This window comes from Loa loa (genome assembly GCF_000183805.2).
Source record: "Loa loa unplaced genomic scaffold supercont3.211, whole genome shotgun sequence".
Taxonomy (NCBI): Eukaryota; Metazoa; Nematoda; class Chromadorea; order Rhabditida; family Onchocercidae; genus Loa; species Loa loa.
In genome coordinates this window covers 85,695-109,518 of record NW_018108391.1, presented here as the reverse complement: position 1 = coordinate 109,518, position 23,824 = coordinate 85,695, and the positions used below count along the sequence as shown (strand labels likewise).

Below are 23,824 nucleotides of genomic sequence, written 5' to 3'. Positions count from 1 at the left end.
CCTTCGTCCTCCTCTCTCTCTCTCTCTCTCTCCCTCCCTTTTTTCTCTCTCCCTTTCGCTTTTTCATCATGTATTCCGGAATTCCGTAATTTCATAGCGTTTCCAATTGCAAAATAACAAATCTATCTGTATTATCTCTCCTCACTGTTAATAATTCCAACTGGTCGTTGTCTTATCAAATGGACACTAATGTGTGCTATTCAGAAACTTATTTACAACAATATCGGAGTCATTAGTTGCTAGCCAATGGTCAGCAGTCTATGCATTTATTATATAAATTGATTTGTTTACTGACTAAGATTACGAACAGTGAATATGCCATTGCTTTGTAACCTAATCCTAGTCCAGTTTAGTAGCCACTAACATTAGTTAGAGCCAAGCATTTCAAAAGCTCGACTAATAACTCAAGAAGTCAATGTTTGAACTCCCATGTATTTTCATTACATATACGTGGCACTGATTTGTAACCTAATCCTAGTCCAGTTTTGGAACCATTAACATCAGTTATTACAAAAGCTCGATTAAAGTTTGAATGATTCAAGATGAGAGTTCATTTTTAAAATTCCAAATATCTTATTTCTTGCCCAATATTAGATGGAATATTTGATTATGTTTCATTTATTGTTCATTTGCATAATGGCAGGAATCATTTCTTAAATATTTGACGTGCATACGTGTAACACGTGAAGTGTGATGTGATATGACGTGAGAATGGTATTAAGTAAGCTTACTCCAGTCGATTTTCCGGAAACATTTTTTCTACTGAGTATAATAACACAAAAATAAGAAAGAAACAGAAAACTATCAAAATAAGAACATCGAATAAGGCACTTTCATCATGAAAAACTAAAATGTTTGATTAATTTAGACTGAGAGAGGACTGTGACGAAGCATCCTGAATATATCCGCCTGAGTGAAACGGAAAAAGCATAACTGAAGTGTACTTTCAACTTTCATATTGAAAAACTTCTCCCTCTTATTCTTCTAACAAATAGATTAATTCAGTAAACCAGATGGATGAGCATTTGTAGAGATCACAATGTGACATATTCATTCTCTCAGTTCCTTGATAAGATGTATAGGAAGTTTATAAGGAAATGTATAGTTTTTACGAAAACAAGATAATAAATATCCAGCAAATATTAATGCAATAAAGTGCAACTTTGTGAATATTTTGACCAAGTTGCAGTTCGATTTTCAGAAAATCATTTACTAACATTTTTGAAGCCAAATTTTCTTTTCCACAAAAATTTAAAAAAGAAAGGAATAGAACAAAAGGATTTCATAAATATCGGAAACATTAAAGTGGTAAGGATTTTCTGATTGACAAATTATGACAGGTCATAAATTCATTTCATACAAAAAATTCTTTTCAAAAGAGGTCAAATAGTTGATATATAGTGATTAAAAGGAGTAAGTTGGAAGCAACAAACTGATTGCAATAAAACTTTAACTTCCCAATTCTGAAAACAATTCTAAACAATATAAGAAAGTAACTTCCAATTTACTCACCTAAAATTCAAAACTGTATGTGTAAATTTCAACAAATCTCATCTCGATTTCTTCCTAAAATTTTGTAAAAAGTCTGGAGCAGTAGGAAAAACACAGGTCTATGATAACAAATAGCAATAAATGAATTCAGTTATTCGGGAAAAGATTATTCATCAATTAATCAAATGAATCTAATCCATTTGCTCTATCAGAAAGCCATAAAAATATGTAAATGAGAGGAAGAATATACATTGTCAGAGAAAGTTGGTTAAACAAATTTCTCGAAAATGAAAATTACAAATAACTTATGGATCATTTAAAATTTCATTCAAAAAGAAGTGTATTGCAAAAATTCAATCATTAAGTAGTAAATTAAGTGGTAAGATATGTATATCGCTTTAACAAGTATAACAAATTATTTGTCTAAATGAAATCAAAATGGATCTACAGTATGAAATTCAATAAAATTTAGAAAATATTTGCTTATTTGATTGTGCTGTTTAATTGAGTTATCAAAATAAAGTATTACTTCAAAACAGCTTAGCGCTATTGATTCTTCCCAATGAGCTTTCTACGAATAAATTAAAGTCACAGAATTGTTATACTGCAGTAAGCGATGAACGTTTAAAACACTGAAATTTAAATGGCATGTTGATGTGATGATGTAATTAGTGGTCTAGGCTTTTCTAGTTGCTTAATCACTTTTTTTACGCCATCCAAATTCGCATCCAATTCTCCATCAAGCTCTGCACATTGTTCTACCGTAAGCGGGGTACGTTGTCTGAATTGTACGCAAAAATTACGGTAATAACTTCATTGTATTATCCACTGATAGTTTCATCTAAAGGTGAAAAAAGAGTAAAAAACCTAGCAACACAGTATCGATGATCGATTCCATTGACAGTATGATTTGGTACCATTGATTGCGATGGCTTCGATATCCTCATTATTGTATCTTTGGGTAAAATTTCTGTTCTTGCTGTCGAGGAAATCAACAATTTCTGCAAATTTTATTTCACTTCTATTCTATTTTGAGAATTGATTCCTGCGTCGTAAAATGGAACAAGAAATCTTTCTTCCAGACTTACAAAAATACATTCAACCTATGGATAACTACTGAATTGCTCATATCTGAACTTTAACCTTTAGATTCTATTTTCGCTATCTGGAATCTTCAGATCAAAAGTTACAAATAGAATAATCAGAAACCTTATTAGTGTTGTTTTCATTGTCATTATGATTTTGCGCGTGTTTATGTCGCAGTCTCCATACTTGTTCCGCTACCCGTGATGAGCGTCGACGATGATAAACGTTATGGTATGAAGTCGATCCACGCAATCTTAAACATTATTTCAATTTTGAACTTTAAAAAACTGATCCAATCGAATATAGTAATTAAATTTAGCGATGTTACAAAAACCAAAGGACATCAGAAGGCCATGATCAGTTTTCGAAAAATACCAAAACTTACTTCTCACTAATATGTGGTGATTCGATCCAGGAGATAACACTTGTCGGTTCATCACCATCTTCTGATTCTAGTGGAGGATCGCAAGAAGTACTGTACTCCATTGCTGCAACAAAACTGAATCATCCAAGAAAGTTTTATAACGGACCCGAGAAAATTTCTCCAACCTCTCCTAAAACTTAATTTCCTCTTTCATTTTCCTGCGCAAGTGATGAAAGAATTAAACACAGGAACCGATCTCTGAAGCATTCATCAGTAATCATCTAAAATCATCAAATCCCTCCACAATGAAGAGAAAAGTTTCGGTATCGGCAACTACCTGTCAGCCCGTGTTGAGTTAAATCAAGTATCGTATGTTTTTTTCGGAATCTTTCATTTTCCGGGAGCTACTCATCAAGACATATTAATGGTCAATAGAATGCTAGCTAGTATTGCTGATAGTCAGAATTGGAGTGGTTATCTGATCACCTTCGAATCTCTGATGTTCGTTTTTACTTAACGAAGATATTTTTGGTAAATGTTTTCGCAGTTGAATTTGTCGCTATGATTCAAAAATTTCACCTCTCAGGTGATATAAATGCTCCGAGAGTAACCACTAAAAACAGAAATTAGAGAAATGATTGGCCAACCTGTAGTTTCGTTCATCAAATTTGCCGATAAATCAGTAGCAAACGGTAGACAGTTTTTTTTCAGATCCTCATCCATCCTGTATTTCTCACCGAAAAAAGTTCCCTCATCAAATTTACTCAGCGAACGAGAACGTGTCTTCAATTCTTCCGATAAGTCATCCAGGCCTAAATTTTTTTTTTGAATTTCAGTGCATTCATTCCGTACTGAGATCTCTGCATAGCGATTTCCCATGCAAGCATTCTCAAAGGATACTGAATAACTTTATAGTTTTGATAGTTAAAATGCACATATCCCTGTGATAGATCAAAACCGGAAATGCTATGAAATCTTCATTCATTGATTAACTGCGCACGTTTAGTCTTCTCTTTCTTTCAATGAAATTCTCTTTTTATTATTTGGAAAATTTTCACAAAACAAAAATTTGGATTGAATGATTTTAATTCAGATAGCTAGCAGAAGAATCAAAACAAGGAAAAGTTATCGTCCCAAATTAGAATCAACATTTTATTCAATAAATAAAAGTTTGTGTTGACAATGAAACAAGTCACTGCAAAATTGCTTCTTTGCAGATGACCGTCCTGTGTACGACTAAAACGCCTTAGTGCTATTGCTGGCTCAAATTGGATAATTAAACTGGCATATTGTTATTTTCCAACTATGGTTAATATACAATATTTTCCCTAGTATATTAGAGTGATATTCAAAAATGTATACAGTATCGTTAATAGTTCATCGGCCAATTCCCGCGATTCACCACAGAATCACCACCAGTAACTCTTCATTATTTGTATAAGAAAGTTCTACTTGAAAGCTTACCTTTATATTCATTAGTATGGACATCAAGTCTACTGGTTGCTTCACTTTGCAGTCCAGTGTTCATCCTACCATCTATCCTGTTGCTTTCATCAAAACTATGAAGATTTTCTGCATTTTTCATCAGTAATTGTAATTCCTGAAAAAAAATTTCCTAATATGATTTCAAAATTTAACTGAGAATCTTGATTGTCGGACATTTTTTTAACATCAGCTTCATGTTCTCCCAACTTTTTCAATTATAACTTGTAGAGGGTCAAAGTTCGAATTCAGGCAAGCTGACATGTGAAAATTTTTAAAGGACTAACTCCATATAAAATGGCCATCGTATCATCGAAATGCTTCTGTGCACAGCAACTAGAGCTTGGATGTGGACAGATGGACTGAGATGCTGGATACAAGGATGTAATGGGATCTGCCATCAGGCATTGACACCTGCAAAAGAGTTTATTGCAAATAAATTTTAAAATATAATCACTTTAGAAAATTTTACGATCAAAAATTGAGATGAAAAAATTGGAACCACTTAATTACTAGTAAAAATAATTAAAATTTAGATGCAAACAGGAGATCAAAATACACTTGAATTTTTCTCTACTAATTAATTAAACGAAAGCAAAAAAAAAGAGAATTGTTGAAGGGATTGTTGTTTTCATACTGTGAATAATTTCGATCCTGTTTGTTAACAGTATTTGACATACTATCCGAAGACTTTTTTGTTCGGTAATTCTGAAATTCCAGAACTGAGTAAATTCCAGATAATATTCTTTCGATTTTTCACGTTTTTTCTTTTTTTTTCGATGAAATGATGAAAACATAAAATGTCGAGATTTAAGCAAAAAATTTCTTCAAAGAATTCCAAATGCTAAGATATTTTGAGTAGAAGGACATTTACGTCAATACGAATGTCAACAATGGAAGGAAAATAAATGAATACTTTTAAAATGGGTGGCGGTAAATGAGATGCAAGACTATTTTTGCGCTCACAGCTTGATTTTCTCCGGTTTATTTCACCACTTTTCTTTTTTGAAAATAAGTTCTGAAAAGCTGCTGAACGTCCCGACAGTTCGGAACAATCAAGTTCACAGGTGTTCTCCATCGATGTGGATGTAGTTGGCTGAAAAAGTTAAGGCTTTAAAAAATGAAATATCATTGACTTTTTTTTCAAAATAAAATTTGGAAGGATATGCAGGAGAAAAGTATCGCGAAAGGTTTTATTAACAGAAACTGAAGATCGATACATTAGCTTCTAAAGCGTGCCTTAGAAGCTGATTCCCAAAATATACAACTGATACTTTTCACGGTGAACCCGCGTATCGTTACTACATCCTATCCGTGAGGACTGAATCTCTGTTTGTCAAAGAATCTAATAATATCAGTTGGAATCAATTCATGTGCTTGGGTGTACCTTGCTATTATTACTAAAACTGCAGAAATGATTGGCATTTTTCGAAGCAACATCACCTTCCTGATACATTCCTACTTCTTTCGTAAGATTTCCCGTTGATGACTGAAAAGGCATATTTTCACTTACGATATTCCTAAAAACAGTTGACTACTTCGTTGATATTCTCATAAAATTAAAGTTTAATGTTTTAAATTACCGAAAAAAAAGATTCGGTAAAAAACTTGCATCAAATCATTGATACTTCAACTAGCACCGGATCCTGGCAAAGAATCACACAAAAACTTCATCTTCGTCAGGATAAATTCAATATATTCTATTTAATGATAGTTTGGACAAACATTAAACTATCACAAGATCACCTCATATGTTACCGGATGAATGCTTCAGAAAAAATGATGAATGATGATTTGTAAAAAATAAAAGAACTTACCGCTTTCAAAATATTTCTACTGCCAGAACGTTTTCGAACATTTGACCGACGGAATGTTTGGTTGACATCAATACTTTTTCGTCGCTTTTCAAGATATTTCGGTACTTTCTTGTTATTTTTCACATTTAATGCAAAACCTGAAATTTCCATGTCAACGTTTAGCTGTCAATGTGGGGATGAATGATTGATCTTTTCTATTAATTAATTAAAAACTTTTGAATAGCTATATTTCATTTAGGTCTGAGATATGAACAACGATTATTACTCCATAACCTTGCTGACTGGACAAGCCAACTGATTTCGAACAATTATCACTTAAACTAAGCATCAAAATTTTCGTCTTTTCCGGTATTTGAACTGCATAATGATCCAGCATCATTCGTTTCAATTCCTTCATCCAATGTCGTTTTTGATCCATACTGGAAGCCTAAATTGCAATAATATCATGGTGGAAGATTTTAAGTTTGATTGCCAAATTTGCAGGAAAATTAATTCAAACATTCCAAACGATATCTCAGAACAAAGTTCATTAAATATTTTTTAAACAAGTGAGAAAATACTTACGAGAAAGATGTAATGGATCTTTGGATTATCGTAGGAGAGCACTTGAAATGCCAATGGATCAGTAGATATTGATTCGTTTAGCATCAAGCTTGAACACTTAAAAAACTTCACTTGAATCTGATATACTTGATATTCTGAGGAAGGATTCATAGCAATATCTTATCACTATTTTCCGTTTCCTTTTTTTTATCACATAAAAACAGTCCTGTAATTCTGTATCGGTCAATAAAATGCTTAAAAAACGTGTTTCTGATATGTATCTAAGTATATTTAACCATTATCACTTATCAATGAAGTAATCACTTACCATAATATAATCCTTACAAATTAAGGCACCATTTCGTTCCTTCACAATTAACAACATTTCCTCAAACAAAAATAATTGTCGATTAGTTTTGGCACCAGCTAGCTTAAAAGTTGCTTCCAAAAGTAGATCGCCATACTTTGACAGGTCCTCCTTCTCATCGATACACCACTTGTGCAGGGCATTCTGAAGCTCACGTACACGTTCCAGATGCTCAACACGCTTCTTTTCTTCATTTATTTTCTCTGCTTGTGAAGTCATGCAATGAAGGGCTTGTAAAATGACAGCTCGATCACCATCTGACAGAGTTTTTGAATCCGCTGAAGCTTTTAGGATATTCTGCAAAATAAAATTTCAATCAAAAACCTAATCGAACGGAGGACAAGTAGTTGCCGAGTGTTTTTTAAATGGTCAATTTAATTGATGCACGAGTTAGAGGAGGAATACAAATCAACGAAGACTCTCCTCCCTATCTATCCTATAAGACTTCTGGAAGCATTATTTTGCGTGATAATAGATTACTGTTTTTTCTAACTGAATAGATGAATCTACTAGGTATTCAGTATTCTGGGTCAAATCCTCTATACTTCCAATAAGCAGTAATTATAGTATCTCTTACTAAGTAATAAATATAATAGGAAGAAAAATCGATATTAGTTAAAAAGTTACTTCAAGGAAAAGATGATATTTGAGGACTCGTTGTACTGGCTTCAACAGATACGCACTAAGAGGAAGAGAATGTCCAAGGACTGCTTGTCGAAGTTTCAAAGTTTCCGCCACTCTTTTATTTTTCAGTAAAATAGACAACGTTTCAACCATTCTGAAGAAATTTTTACATATATCTTAACGAATTATGTTTATATAAATTAAAATTCCTCCAAATTATAACAAATTGAAATCGTTGGGAAAATGAAAAATTTTTCAAACAGATTTATGTAAATATTTGTAAATTTTCTCGAATAATTTAATTAGTCTAAAATATTGAACGCAACATAGAAATATTTTTGTAATATTTGAGTGAAAAATGCCAACATTTGATATTTGGTACAATATATGACATAATCATTGAATCCATCCATATTATCTGATAAGCATTTTGCCATCTGTAATATTCATTACCGTACTCTTTCATCCTATTCATTCAAAATTAGAATTTAATGAATGAATGTTAGACTAATTCGAAACTCATTACAATTATTAAAAATTTTGTATTGTTGCACTTTTGATAAAATAAAACTGTCATCAATCACACTAATATAACCACCACTGATTAACTTCGCTTATCCAAGAGCAGACATATCAGTTCTAGGACCATAACTGTCATTACAAGAGAATGATTTGATAGGACATTTCCACTTTGCCTAGCAATAATCTGTGCTTCAGTTGCATACAATTGTACACAATTTGCGCATCATCACGAGATACGTAAGACCGCCCTAGTCGCATCGTCATCATAAGCACAGCCAAACCGAACTCATGCCATTGCATGAAGTCGAACCAAAGAGCTACGGCACCACAGCACTAACTCACTACCAATTAACCACAATGTAAATATAGCATACTTAAAACTAATTATATGATAAGAGACTTTGAAATAAAGTACTAATGAAGTGAAATAATGCTAAAGTGATTAGAATATTAATGCAGAAGTGGACAATGTCCATTCTACGGTAATAATTGAAAAGCTTACTGAGACGACACTCAGTTGCGCAGCATCCAAATCGTGGTACAACTTTTTATTGAACAAAAAGATACGTTCAATACAACCAAATGTGTTGGAAATGTCATCCACGGTCATCTCGAACTCCTCCCGATGATCCACCAGAAAATTCAAATATCCCTGCATGTATGATTAATTGAAACTCTCTCATACATTTTATCAATTTATTCAAAAAACGCAAAAATTCATTTCGAATATTTGCGAAATCGATTTTTCCCACATCCTTATGTCATCTTCCCTCTATTATCAACATTTGTCGGATAAAAAATAATATGTTTATATTTTTAATAATGATGCTAAGGCTCGTTTCATACTTTAACATTCTGTGTACTTGCATTAAGGGTTAAAGGTCAAAGGAAGAGCAAGAGGAACTAAATTAGCAGAAAAGAAACTCGTGTAGATTCTCAACAATGACCCCAACTTTTACTTGTCATATCATCGCAAAATTTTTGCATCATTTCTCTCTTCCTCTCTCTCTCTCTTCCGAAAGTTTCCTAATTTACTTTTATTTCAAGAATTTAATATTTTTAGTGACTGAATTCAACAAGCAATTGCTAAAAATCATCGCAGTTTTTTGTGCACTGAAGGATGCTTGATGTAATTAGCCAATTAATTAGCGATATATTCTAGGGGGACAGGGAGATGAATAAGGAAGAGAAAAACTTAAGGAAATGGAAGCTAACCGAGGAATGATTTGTTGGAAACAAAATTACTCGATACGACAGCACAGATATTACTGCATGACTAATATGATAAGCAGTTTTGTAAACAGGAGAAGTTGAAATTATCATTGATAAGCAATCCATCTGCATCATAAATAAATTAAATTAAAAGGGAAAAGTTAGAGAAGTGTAACTACCTGTATGATATCATTAAGATCATTAACATAAGAACGTTCCGTTTCCAGTAACTCCATGGCAATCCGATCCAGTTGTGTTACTGTACCACTGTTGAATAGTTTTAGACGACGTACTTCTGATAATGATGACTCTTGTCTAAAATGATCAATTAAAGTTAAACCAAATTCAATTAAATATTCAAACTATTGTAAACTTAAATCTAAGCTTATTTCGATTTTCCGGAAATTCACCAAAGATACAATTACAAATTTGCAAAGATGAAAGATCGAAAAAATGTTGCTATCAAAATTATAAATTTAAAAACTGTTAAAAAAAGAAAGGAACAGACGTTAGCAATTTTTTGCCGGCAGAGACATTAAGTGGATGGACGGTATCATCGCTTATTTCGGAACTTCTCAAGCTGCTTCGAGCTGAACTGTAACCGGTTGATGAGCTCACGAAACTTAACCGTTGTACTGTTTCCTGTTAAATACCGACAAAATAGAAGTACTTTTTTTTAAAACAACAATTGTCCTTAATAAGTGAGCTTCTTCTAATCATGCTGAGTGATTCACCGACAGTCGATTCAATATCCTGTCAATATGTAATTTAAAAACAATCCGCTACTCTATCGTTTCCCGGTATATAAACTGATCAACTTGAAGACCTACAAAGATGTCCTAATGAAGCCTCTAAAAACATAATATCCGATATTGTACAACTTTAAGACTTCGCCGATCATCTACCTTGACAACTTAATCTTTAACCCCCGAAAAGAACTGAAAGCCTGGACCACTTACAGGATCATCATCAGCACCGATGCTAGCTCCATTTCGACAATGTTGATCAGCGCTAATAGCAGTAGTAGTAATAGTAGTATTGGTAGTAGTGGTAGTAGTAGTAGTAGTAGTAGCAGTAGTAGTAGCAGTAGTATTAGTAGTAGTAATATTTGTTGTTGTGGCAGTAGTAGTAGCAGTAGTACTAGTAATATTAATATTGGTACCGAGTGGAGAAGAGATTTGGTGGTAAGATCTTCGAGGATTATCAAGAGCTATAGCCATCTTCTGTAGAACACTTGTGCTACTCCTTGGTCGAGTTGTGACCAATTGGGCACTATTTATAGTTGTTGCTTTTTGAAAAGAACGAGTTACTTCTGTTTCCCTGTAACTAAGAAAAAGAAATTAGTGGATCAGACCACTTTCAATAGCTTCAAAAACAATATAAACAAAGTAATAAGTAATGACAAGTAGTTTGTTCATACATTACCTTAACTTCAACAACAAACTGGTTCTTCTAAGCTTCTCAATATTTTTAAAAAGATTCATTCAGTGATGATCTTCAATGACGATCTGCTAAATCAAGTTAGCAATTTCATTTTTATTAAAGAACTGTTTGAAAATACTGATGAATATTTGACAAAACTATGTCCTTTTTTTCTTTCAAATTTTCTCTCATAGATTTCATTCTTCTCTTCCATTATTTTCAAGAAAAAGAAAAAATTTATTTAATATCAAATTTTCGAAATATAAATGAGGTCAAAAGGAGGCAATAAGGGGAAAAAAGTTCCATAAAAATAAATGAATCAATCAATCAATTCATCGACGTTATAACCTGTAATTAGTTATAATTTCCGAATATGATTCTATTGCATTATTAGATGTGATGTCGTAGGTGAAAAGAAAAAAAAAAAGATTTTTTCTTGATATGACAATATTCGGTTATTGATTGTCATTGTAAGATAAAAATGAGACAGAAAAAGTTGAATTTACAGGAATTTAAAATGCGAGGATAAGAATTATTATTGAAGGATAAGTAATAAAAAAAAAAAAAAAAGAAAAAGAGTAGGAAGGTAGTCCAGATACTTTATCTCAAGAAAAGTGAGACTTGAAAGATATATCTGTAGTTTCAGATAATAATCATATTAAAAGTAACATTTCCACAATGACTATCTGACAGAGCCAGAGGACTGATAAAAAATGACATTAAGAAGTGACAAAAAAAATCTATAAATTACTTTTGAGTTCTTTTCTCAACAATGAAGCTTTAGTTACAGAATATGTTGGCATTACATGCGACTTACATGACATTAGAAAAATTGTCAACTAGGTTGGAAAATGAATATTTCTGTTTTATGAAATTTTCATCACGTAAGAAGGGAAAGAAAATTTAAGCATTGTGTTATCTAATATTTACTGCTACAATTAGTAATATTCAATTACAAACTAACTTAATTATATCATTAAAGGAATACTTTCACAATAATCAGGATATATAATTAGCATAAAATACACGTTATTAGCTTTTTACGTTGATTTATAAGGTTAATTTAATTTTCAAACGTCAGCAAAATTTATTTTATTTACTGATTTAAAAGGTTGACAAACCATCTAAAAGTCCACAATTAATAACTGATTTACCCTGTCCAGCGTTTCTAAATAACAAATATTTGCTAAATAACTTTGGAAATTATGGTGACAAACAAAAACCAATGCGACACATTTTACAAAATCAACTAATGTGTTCAATGAAATACTCAAAATGTCAATTAGTTGTAATTTGAACAAAACTGAAACTAACTGACAATTAAGAATTACACCATCAAATTAAAGTAATTTCCTTATTTATAAATTAGTAATCGTTGAAAAAGATATAATTGTCAGAAAAAAAAAGTACTACACAATGCTATTGACAAGGAAGATGGAATAACTTTCTTACAGTTCGTAAAATTGGAAAAAAAAAGTTCATTCCTTTCGTAATAACTGTTTAAATTCGGCAAATTATTCTTGACAACCTTTACCGTATCTATCACATTTGATAACCTTTAACCTTATTATATAGTGGAAAATTTTATTAGCATAATAGTGAAGATAAAGTATAACCCATGTAAGTATACTGTTGTAATAATAAAAATCAGTTTAATTATGTCTAAGAAGAGATAAAGAAATGAGACAAATTGAGAATTAAATGATTGCAAACACTTTTATAAATGTGAAACATAGCGAGAAGTAATTTATTCATTAACTTAAGCATTTTATTCTTTTCATCTTATCAGTAAAATTAAATAGAAATCTAAGATTTGAATTATCCATGAAATCTTCAATTTAAATTAGTTTAGACATTAGCATTACTTTAATAAATCTTTAAGCTTTCTAAAATATCATCCATAATAATGCCACAAATTAACAAAACATTAAATGAGATCAAAGTGAAGAATTGATAAAGTAAGCATTGCTTCTCTCACTATCTCTGTGTTTAATACTTTCCTCATTCGTTATCACATTATCATATCCATTTTCATCAGCAATACTTTGAATACTTGAAGTGTTTATCCCCCACTGAATGACATCGAAAACAAAGTAACTCAGATGACACAAAGGTGACAAACAGTTAGAAGAATGATAGGTGAAAACGAACAACCAAAACTCATTCATTCATTACTTATCGTAACTGTTGTCCCAATGTGACATGATACAATGGGTGACATAATCACATGTGAAGGTGATTTATTTTATTAGTTATGAGAAAAAAACTTGGATAATTTTACCCTATCAATTTTAAAATGCATTCAATGAGAAAAGTGGAGTTTTCAACAAAATTTAAATGTGACAAAATAGCTTAAAGAGAGGAAAAGAATGCTTCATTACATATTGTAAGGAAATTTTAAGTCACTGAAATTTTTCTAATGAATAGAAATAAACGGATTTCAATAATTTCAAACAAAATTTTACAAAGATTGAATTAAATTGTTAGACATCAAATAGCATACTGCAAGCAGAGGCAGTAAGACTTGCAAAAGTTAACATTTTTATTTGTGCGCTAACTGCAGAACAGACAAATAGCAATAAATTTTTAGCATAAGATAAGGAATGATTGAGGTTTGTAACTAAAATGCAGTATGGGCATTTGAATGCAATATATGTAAACAAGATTACGCAGAATGCATGCATGCATGCATGCATAAGGTTTTTGTTGGAATAAAGATTTATATATATATATATTTCACAATGCATTGAAAGGTAAACATGAAGAAAATGTATTATAATATTACGCATGAGGTCAAAATATACTTATTTCACGTGTAACGTATAATATGTATTACAGAACAACACGTAGCGATACGTGAAAAAATGTGACATTTGTGTAGACGTCAACTCAAACGTGATTTTCACATCAGAAAGATTGTAATAAGTGAATTTCTTGTAAGAATGAAGCTAAAAGTCACGTTAGTTTGTTAATGCAAACCTGCTAGTTAGAGTTTGATGTGACCAGAAGTTTCAGAAATTTGTCAACTATGATTGTCGTGTGGGAAAAGTGTTGAAAGATTCCAATTTCATTCGCTGAATCCATCAGATATCACTTAATTCTGGTTGAGAATAAATTTTTACTCATCAGTTAGGTATCCTTGTGGATTTATTAAACTAAAGCTATCTGCTGCTTTTACCAATCAACATATAAGATGCAAATTGATAAGCTCATAAAGAGGATGATGTTTCCTTTTTAAAAAATACAGAAAAAAGAAAATAAAAGTAGCAGATAGAATTAGTCTAATAAATCCATAAGGATATGTAAAGAAAGAAAAATAAAAAGGATATGTGCTTTTTCATCTTAAGCTTTTCTTCCATAAATAGGATGAAATAGGCTATGAGATCGATCCGGATTGAAAAGGCTAACAAGACCTTAAAGAGACTACTCATAATCAGGTTTCATCATTCTCCAAAGAGAAATCATAGATTAGCTTAAAGATGATAAATAAAGCCATAAATAGCCCTAAGCTGAATGCTTAACTTTCACTCCTACAATGTCTCCAACATGTTTTTCTTCAACACAAAGAGTAATAATGATCATCCAAGAAGACTTAACTTTAACTGAATGACTTTTGCAAAGAATCGATTAAATATGCAAATAAATATTTGGAGAGAGAGAAAGAGAGAGGGAGAGAGAGAGAGATTGTGTTAATTTTGGAAGATAATATACAGAGAAGGACAAGAGTGACAGTGAGTTGGATTTTCGGATAAAATGGAACAGTGAGATTTTGACAATAATGGTTGGGATGGATAATTAAGCACAGAACCAGTCCTCAAATACCTTTTACAAGCAACATTACTTCACAGTAATATTATAATTATTGAGAAAATAATTTTCCTTTGGCTGAAGGAAGTGTAAACATATGTTTATGCCAAAATTATGGAAAATTTTTACAAATTATCATTTAAATAAACATCGCCGCCTCTTACATATTCAATCATTCTGTTAAAAGATAAGACGAAATTGCTTCATATCAAAATGATGATAGATTGCAGGATGATAACCAATCTGATATACTGTAGCCTCTATAGTCTTGAATATTACAGTCTAGAAATTGTAATCATGGCCATAGAAGAGAGATTAACTTTTTTGAATGTCACTCCAGTAATAATTCCTTCCATAAATGAGAAAAGATTAAACTGAGGTCATCCACAGTACTGGACCAGTACATGAATGATATTATCATTAAATAAGTGAGACAACGATAAACTTATACTTAGCTTTAGTTGAATGTTTGTAAAAGTAAGTGGGTGTGGAAATGGATCAGTTAGAAATAATAAATATGAATATATTAAATATAATTGAAATTACTTTACTTTCAAACTTTCAACTTTTCAAGTTGTTAAGATTTTCGGATTCTAATAATTTGTTGAAATAAAATTGAAAGTAAAAAAAAAATAAGAGAAAATAATTGGTAGGAAATTGCACGAAAAAAAAACTTGTCGTAAAAGAAAAAATAAATAAATAGTATTTTTGTCCAATGCTTCATCACTTACTCTTTTCCCAAGGTCCTTCAGTCATAACAAATACTGATATTACTTAGTAATGAAACTGGTTCTTAACAGATGATCAAGTATTCTTTTGCGAATCTTACTCCTCTTATTCATTAATATTAAGTAATCATTAGCGAATCATTATGTAATTTATTTATCTACTCCTTTCTAATTACTTCATTATTTTGTCCGCAAACAAAACATGCCCAAAATCATCTCTTCCCGTGTTTTACCCATTTTTTTTTCTCTTCCAACTTTACCCGCTATTAGATGAAAGAATTATTTGATGATCTTTACTTTTGCAAAATTTCAGCAACAAAAACAAGTTTACCTGCAATCAAAAGACGGAAAAACTTATTGCTTTTTATAATGAAATATTATTCGATGAAGAATATTTTCTTCTCAAACAGCAACAGTTCAACTTTTTTTTTTTTTGGTTAAACGGAAATTTCTTTTAGCCTTTTCTTCTTTTGGAATTAACAGGTACCAGGAAGGTCAACAATTCGATCCATTATAACTGTACAATAGATCGAGTGTTGACCTTTCTGGACCTTATTTGATTTTGGCTATACTTAAGCTATTACAAGTAAGAAATCTTATTTTCCAAGCTTGAAAAGAAGAACTTTTTTAATTTTGTGACACTTCTTAGTCGTGGTACAATTTCACCGACATTTTTACAGTTTTGAAAAAGTGACAATGGAATTCCTCCCTTACTTTACCTAAAGGTCCTATTCCAGTTAGTTTACAAAATTTCAAAAAAATAAATAATACCTAGTTGGTCACTGATCCCAAGAAGTTTTTTCCTCAGCGATAGTTTTCACTCTGAACTTAAACTTGGATCGGGAAACTATCAAAGGAAAATAAAAAAAACAAATGAGATGAAATAATGGTAAAAAAGTTGAACATAGGTAAGAGTGGTACAAGAGAGAATTTTGTAGAAACTGGAAGAAGTGAAGAGTGAACAGGTAAGAAAGTAGCAAAAGGGACAACAGATTGGTATTTGGGACCGGGAGGTCGGAAACGGGACTCATCAAGTGGTGGTGAGCAAACAAATTCCTTCATTCAATAAGCCTCTATCCACTCATTCTTTCATACATCTTCTGCTTCTTTCACTTCACAAATCCCACAATGATGACTTGGTAAACAAACTGTAAACAATAGAACTCTCCTGATTTCACACAAGTTTCACCACCAATCGAAAAATTCCCGCAAAAAATGATGAAAGTATACGACAGGTGGTGACAGAAAAAGGAGACGATGAAGTAAGATCAGTGGAAGTTAACTCTTCAGAGAAACTAAAATAAAATTCATCTCATTTTTTTTTTTTTTGTTTACTATCGCTTAACTCACCTTTTGCTTATTCTTAAAATAAAGAAAAGATTGGTTCTTTCCCTTGTTAAATGCTCAAATTAAATTACTTGATATCAGAAGTACAAATTAAGCGAATACCCGCTATTAGCGGGGTAGTGCACTGAGGATTGTATCTATTGCAAAAATCATAATGATAAATGATTTTGATAAGTAAATTTCACCAAAATCATTTAGGTTTGATCTTCACTACTACAATGCTTTCAATGTTACTGAGATACGATCATTTTCTGAAGCGAAAATAGTCATATCAGGTTTGGTGTCTACCTTTAATTCAGACTTGCTGAAACTTATCTGATGTGTCTAATCATTCCAACAATTTGAAAATTCGTAATTTAGAAAATTGATGACTGTTTTTGTTCTCAACTCATAAACAAACCAATCGTTCTGTCTACTTCACCCAATTAGTTTGAATGATTAATTTAGCGTAAATCAGGAATGGATTTAATGAAACAATAGTAATTAGCATGGAACACTAAGAAATAATATGTAATTAGCAGAACAAGGACCACATTACAAAGATTAAACATCTCGATCTAGAAATGACTGAGAATTCTTGGTACAAATATCTTGAATAAGAAATGGAATTATTGAACATATTTATTAGATGAAATATTATTAATTAAAAAAACATTTAACTTCCAGGAACTATCCTGAGATCTTCATCTGCTTGTTAAAGATAAAAAATACAAATATGTGTCTCTTTACAGAGAGAAAATCAGTCAACAATGATTAGTTATAGCACAGAATTTAAACTGGTAATATTTTGGTGGAAATTTTTTTGCAGATCATTTCTAAGCAAGCCATAATTTTAAAGATCAAACATTGAGTTCGTTTTAGAATAGACCGAGAATTCTTGATGTGTGAGAAAATATCCTGAATAAGAGAAATGGAACTATCTCTATTTATTTGATGACATATTAAAGACAAGCTAAATTTGTCGAAGCATTTAGACTTTGTTAATTGTCTTTAAAATTTTGGTTTTAATTTTCTTCGATAAATACAAAAAGAAAATGTCATAATTTGCTTTTTCATGCAAAATCTTCGAAATCATTCAGGTGTGATTAAATGTTTAACAGAGTGTAATCGATATTTTCTAAGTTAGCAAACTTTTCCGTCTTCCACTTCTTAATTGTTGTTGAGAAAAAAAAAAAAAATCAAACCACGAATGATTTCGAAATGAAAAAACAAATCAAAATATTTTTTCTTTATATTTATTGAAGAATATTAAAACCAAAATTTTATATATAATTAATGAAGTTTAAATATTAGACAAACAAATTGAGCAAATTAAAACAATTTCTAGAAAGCTTAGTTTTTCCCCGAAAAATTTCGTCATTTTATCTGGGCCATTTACATGGAGCCAAGTGGTAGGTAATTATTAGAAATGTAAAAGTAAGGCCATTAATCATTACATTTTCTTAGGTAATCCACTGCTTAACTATCAGCATTAAAATGAAAATGAAAACTAACTCGTTGTTCAATGAAATGATACTGATAGGTAGTGAATTACGATTACAATCCAAATGTTTGCGAATCAATTGCGCTTGATTCCCATTGAAACTTGACGTTCTAACGATATCAAAATGGGTACGAAAAATTGGAGCCTTAGATATGACTGATAATTCGTCAGTTTTATTCCAAATTTGTGATCCAAAATTGGATTGTCGTTGACTGAAATTGTTAATACTTATTATTTGAAATCTATTCAATGTAATATTTCGGCGGAAATGTAACAAATCAAAAATAAACTTACAAGAAAAAATTAGATGTCCCTTTGCTGCTACCTTTTCTTTTCAAAAATTTTGCTCCTTTTTCGCTTGTTTGTGCGGCGGCTAATTTATCAGCAATCAATTGTTGCAAAATTTTTTGCGAAACGTTACTATCTATTATCCTGGAAAAAAAAAATTATGAAACATTAATTTAGAAAAAAACTATAAAAATTCATCTAATTTTTTTGGCAAACATAATTAAATGACAAATTAATTCCTGAAATAAATTTCTGTCTTTATGGTATATTTCTTAGCTACAATAACTCTCAAATTATTACCAATTTAATTAGTGAAATTTTAGCATGAAAATGGAAACACAAACATTTGAGGCAACCATTTTCTCCAAAATAAAACTAAAAAGGCAGTAATTGGCTGATGTTAAATGAAAATTTACAAAATTCGTTTTTCTATTATTTATTAATTCTCGGGTCGTTCTTCTTTTATATGTTACGAAGGTTCTAGACAAAAATATGTAAAAATCCAATCTGCCCTCTGATTACCAAGGATGTGCAAAGATACCAGTCGTTATCATTTTTGTGGGAAATCAACAACAAATAATCATTTGTGTGTATCAGTTGCGCTACTTTTGCCCTCTTTTATCTAATCAAACACCTTTTTATTTTCTTTTTTAAATTCAATTCCTGAATTTTAGCATCAAGATACTGTGCCCAAATCTCCAAATCTAAATAAGAACATCTTTAGGCCTCGTCACTTATAAATCTGTCACAGAAGACTGAAATAATGATTTAAGGAAGAATTCATGTTGCAATAAACCAGTTGAAGAATTCTGACAATAGCAATGACTGGTTTTTTTTTGTCAAGTTACGAATTCCACTTGGCTTCATTTCAAATTATATCTTAATTTATGTTCCATAAGGCGTCTAAAAATCTAACCTGTATGTACGTGATGGACGTGTTAGAGTTTCAGTCGATGTATGATCTGCAAGATTAGTAGTTTTAAGAAAGGTGATTTATCTCTAATCCATTGTACAGGTTTTTTTTCTTTTTTTTTTTAAATTATAGCGCTGGAAAAGATTATAAAAGAGAAATGAGGTAATGATGTGAATGAGAAAACGTTTTATCAGGGCATGACAATTCCGGATTATGAACTGAATTTTAAACTTCAAACTACCCCGGTCGCATCCAATGATTGCAGTACTGATAACTGATTCCTGAGTCACTGCTGAACGTGTAGGTGTCGTCGTCGTGCTACGATAATACCTAAAAACGTGGTATTCTTTACAAACATTACATTATAAAGTTATTCCATACTAATTAATAAACAATGGAAAGATCGACTAGAGTCCTTTCCTAAACAAAACTTACGTCGACACTTTCTCCAATGTTTCTGCATCGTAACCGCTTTCAGCACTTTTTAGCGTTGTTGATGTTGATGATGATGATGATGATGATGATGATGATGATGATGATGTTGATGATGATGATGATGATGATGGTGATGATGATGATGATGATGATGATGATGATGATGATGATGAAGACATCGACGTTCTCGTTAATTTCATGTTATCATAATTGGTGCCATTGATATCACCCTTGTCACCACTGATATAATTACTATTGCTATCTGATCGGAATTTCTCTTGATCCGATACCATTTCATCTTTTTTTCGGTCAAAACGTTCACCTGAATTTCAATGAATACAACGAAAATTAGTAAATCATCAAAGTTTATTTCACGAATATTTCGAAGGTCAAAAATGTCGCAGGTCAACTGTAATGCAGACAGCAAATGTTTGGATACTTAAATCTGATACAGTTTTATGCTTCTTCAAATTCTATGCAGATTAATCTGCTTGCACTTAGATAATTTCACATTAAGTCATGAATCATTCATTCCTTATTTTACTAATTTCACATTAGATCATGAACCATTCATTCCTTACTTTATTAATTTCACATTGGGTCATGTACCATTCATTTCTTACTTTACCCATTCCTCTATCTGTTCATCCAATCAAACATTTAGTTTCAAAAAGTGAGCTGGTGAAGAAGTTGCAAAAAATTTCATTAATTTTCTTAAAGGAAAGTGCAAATAAATTAACAAAATCAATTTGTCATGTCATTTCAACAAAAGGACACTTTGTTGACAAATGTTTTCTGCTATAATAAGTACATTATTTGTGGGGAAGAAGCACATTTCATCCCAACAATTTCAAATAATACAATTTAGAAATCAAAAGCAAAAAAATAAATATCTTCAAAAATCCATTAACTTATAAAATCAACAGAAGTTAGACTTCTAATTTATAAAAACTAAATTTAAAAGAACATCGCTGAAATTGATTTATTTTTTCCTACCAAACTTTACCAAACTTATCCTTTGCTATAATATGTTTTTTTTTTTTAAATATTATATACCTTCGTCCTGCTCTATTTATACCATGAAATTATTTATTTTAATGAGAACTAAGTAGTCATTTTATTTTAATGAGAACTGAGTGAATTAAGACATATGCAAAATAGTTCATTGAAATATAGCAATTTAGTTCATATGATTTAATATATTAAATTATAAAATTTTAGATGAAAATTTATAGCTTTTATTCAAATGGATGAAAATGTGATAGGTTTGATTATTTTGGGAGATTTTAGTGATAGCAGAAAATTTCACTAAATTTATTTGAAGTTTTCGATAAATGGAGTAGTTGAAGAATGATAAATGTCACTAGTTATTGAAAATGTGAAAAAAGTAAAAGAGAAAACACAAAATGAAATAGGTCTTTCTTTTCATTTCAATGATATAATTGATGATAAAGCAAATGGAACAAAGATTAAATTTCAAAATTATAAAATAAAAAGCTATGAAAAGAAAGATGCTAATATCCATGAAGTATAATAATGTTATTAGTTGCGGTAATTACAATGATCATGACATAGGAGTAGTTATGATTGTGATAAGTGATATGAAGAAAGTTGAAATAGTAAAGTTTTAAAAGTTAATTCCAAACATTTAGATAAATGATGACTTTTAAAGGAAGTAATACAACCTTATGTTGATTTAGTTTCTGAAGCAGACAACGGCGCATTTGTTTAGATTTGTGGAACAGATCCGGGATCAGTGACAACAATCTTTCAAATGCGCCAATTTTTGTTTAAATTATTGAATGTTAAATTGTTAGAACTATGCTCGTTTTACTCATCGATCAAATCAATTTTTCAACACGGACATACGCAAATACCCTAAGGGAAGGACGAAGTAACGTGAATGATTCCCGATTTGATATTTGATGCATATATAGAATTAAATCAATTACAATGGTTGATACTTATCATACTAGTGATAAGTGATAGTGATAAGTGATTTAAATTGTTAGATTTTAGTCGTACAATGAAAACTAATAAATTCAACTTTCAGAAAATTCACACAGAAGAGATTTAAATTTAGGACGAATATAAATTAAAAGATTGATGTTGTAATGGAAGAATGAGAGAATTGTGGAGAAAATGTGATAAAGAGAAAGGTATTTACGATAGCATTTAATAGATTGAAATATCACATTCACAATTACATAATTTACCGTTAATGTATAATTTGTTCAAATTTAAAAGCAGCGGCAAATGGACGCTAAGTGTCATTTTATTTTTATTTTTATAAACTTTTCAAGTTTAAAATTTTATTTCTTCTCCACTTTCAATATTATTAAATTTACACTTTCTCGATGGTTCTCAGCTCCTAGCCAGAATGAAATTGAATTTCACATTTTTTTTTGAACTAGCCAATTTTTATAAAATCAAGAAGTGAAAAAGTGATAGATTTCTTGATTAATTCAAATAAACCAATAAATAGGTCGAGATGTCATACACATTGTTAATTCATTAAATCAAAATTATCAATTATCATTCGTTACAATTGATGCTTTATGGTATACATCTTAATGCTCTTAAGTAAGCTTAAAAACTTACTGTAATCTAGAGAATGTGTAAAACGGAAGGAAATAAATGACCACTGGTTATTAAGGTAGTAGCTCATAAGTACAGCTAAATTCGCTTATCAACTGTAATATTGCAAGTAAGTCAAAAAACTTTTTTTGAAGAAGCACAAAACGAAAAAGAACAAATGACTACTGGTTATTACGGTAGTAATTTACGGTGCAAATTCACTTGCCAAAAACAATATTATTGACTTCAATTAATTTCTCCAATTTCAAAAAATTAAAAATATTATTCAAAAATTTAATTTTCTGTTTGTCAAGACAAAAATGACATTTAAAAAGAAGTTAAATCACTGCTGAAAAATCGAATCAATTACCATTTTGTGGAAGGAAAATAAAAATTCGCTTGAAAGAAAAACAATTTTAATTGGTTGGGAAGAGAGGGAGAAAGAGAGAAAAGTTGTTCCGGCATACATTAAATAGTTTTGGATTCGATTCTTTTAACAAGAAAAACCGATCAACTGAATTCCGGATGTGAAACGGAAAAGAATGAATTCAGAAAAATTGTTCGAGGAAAATAAGTACACACAAGCACATACATACACACACATACACAAACACACACACACACACATGCACACATACATATCCTATAATTATGAAATGAAATTAATTACTAATCAGTCATTTTCATCGTGATACATTCAGGAGGCCCAAATTCGAAACGCATGAACAGGTGGAGTTTTTGATAAAAAAAACAAGAAAATGTAATTTGTTAAAAATTTTGGTAATACATCCATAACAAAATATGTGAAATTTTTCTCGAAAGATTGAAGTTCATTATTTCAGGTAAATATCTCAACAGGTATTTTCTCTTTGTAGAAGGAAGAGAAAATTTGACAACAAATTACTTCATCTTATTTAGGAATTCATAGAAATATCTTGGATTTTGAATCGATAGTAATTAAACCAATCTGACTGATTCATGAGATCAGGATATTATCAATCTTCCATTTCTACAGTTTTTTACGAATAACTGTGGTAAGAAGAACTGTTAACAGTATTTCAAAACTTTACTAAATTGCATCCTTTATCAAAGAATTTTCTAGCAATTGTTTTTAGTTAATTAGCATAAATAATATTTCAATATATGTTTCAATTCCCATTTTTGAAATAAATACAAAAGACGGTATTACAAAAGACATACAAAATACAAAAGACAAAAGACGGTACAAAATTGGTTAGAAAAAATAGAATTGAAAGTAATCTCGACAGATTTTTTCTTTTTTTTTAAATGAACCAATCTGTATGATTGTGAGCGCA

At 30.8% G+C, this 23,824-nt stretch overlaps 2 protein-coding genes across 2 annotated transcripts; both read right to left on the bottom strand.

Moving 5' to 3' along the window:
- Positions 1-2,095: 2,095 nt before the first annotated feature.
- Positions 2,096-10,992, bottom strand: LOAG_18165 (hypothetical protein; the record flags this gene model as incomplete). Its single annotated transcript, XM_020450831.1, has 21 exons — positions 2,096-2,272; positions 2,359-2,492; positions 2,701-2,830; positions 2,963-3,065; positions 3,589-3,753; positions 4,406-4,541; positions 4,711-4,837; positions 5,061-5,131; positions 5,340-5,519; positions 5,811-5,912; positions 6,241-6,377; positions 6,514-6,667; positions 6,805-6,900; positions 7,112-7,447; positions 7,778-7,928; positions 8,141-8,211; positions 8,799-8,948; positions 9,688-9,823; positions 10,017-10,150; positions 10,468-10,828; positions 10,934-10,992. The coding sequence occupies 21 exons, from the start codon at positions 10,990-10,992 to the stop codon at positions 2,131-2,133; spliced, it is 3,075 nt and encodes a 1,024-aa protein (XP_020305446.1). The 3' UTR covers positions 2,096-2,130.
- Positions 10,993-18,370: 7,378 nt separating this feature from the next.
- Positions 18,371-20,224, bottom strand: LOAG_01069 (hypothetical protein; the record flags this gene model as incomplete). Its single annotated transcript, XM_003136609.1, has 5 exons — positions 18,371-18,507; positions 18,621-18,727; positions 19,500-19,545; positions 19,738-19,826; positions 19,932-20,224. 5 exons carry the CDS (start codon positions 20,222-20,224, stop codon positions 18,371-18,373), a joined length of 672 nt encoding a protein of 223 aa, XP_003136657.1.
- Between the last annotated feature and the right edge of the window lie 3,600 nt (positions 20,225-23,824).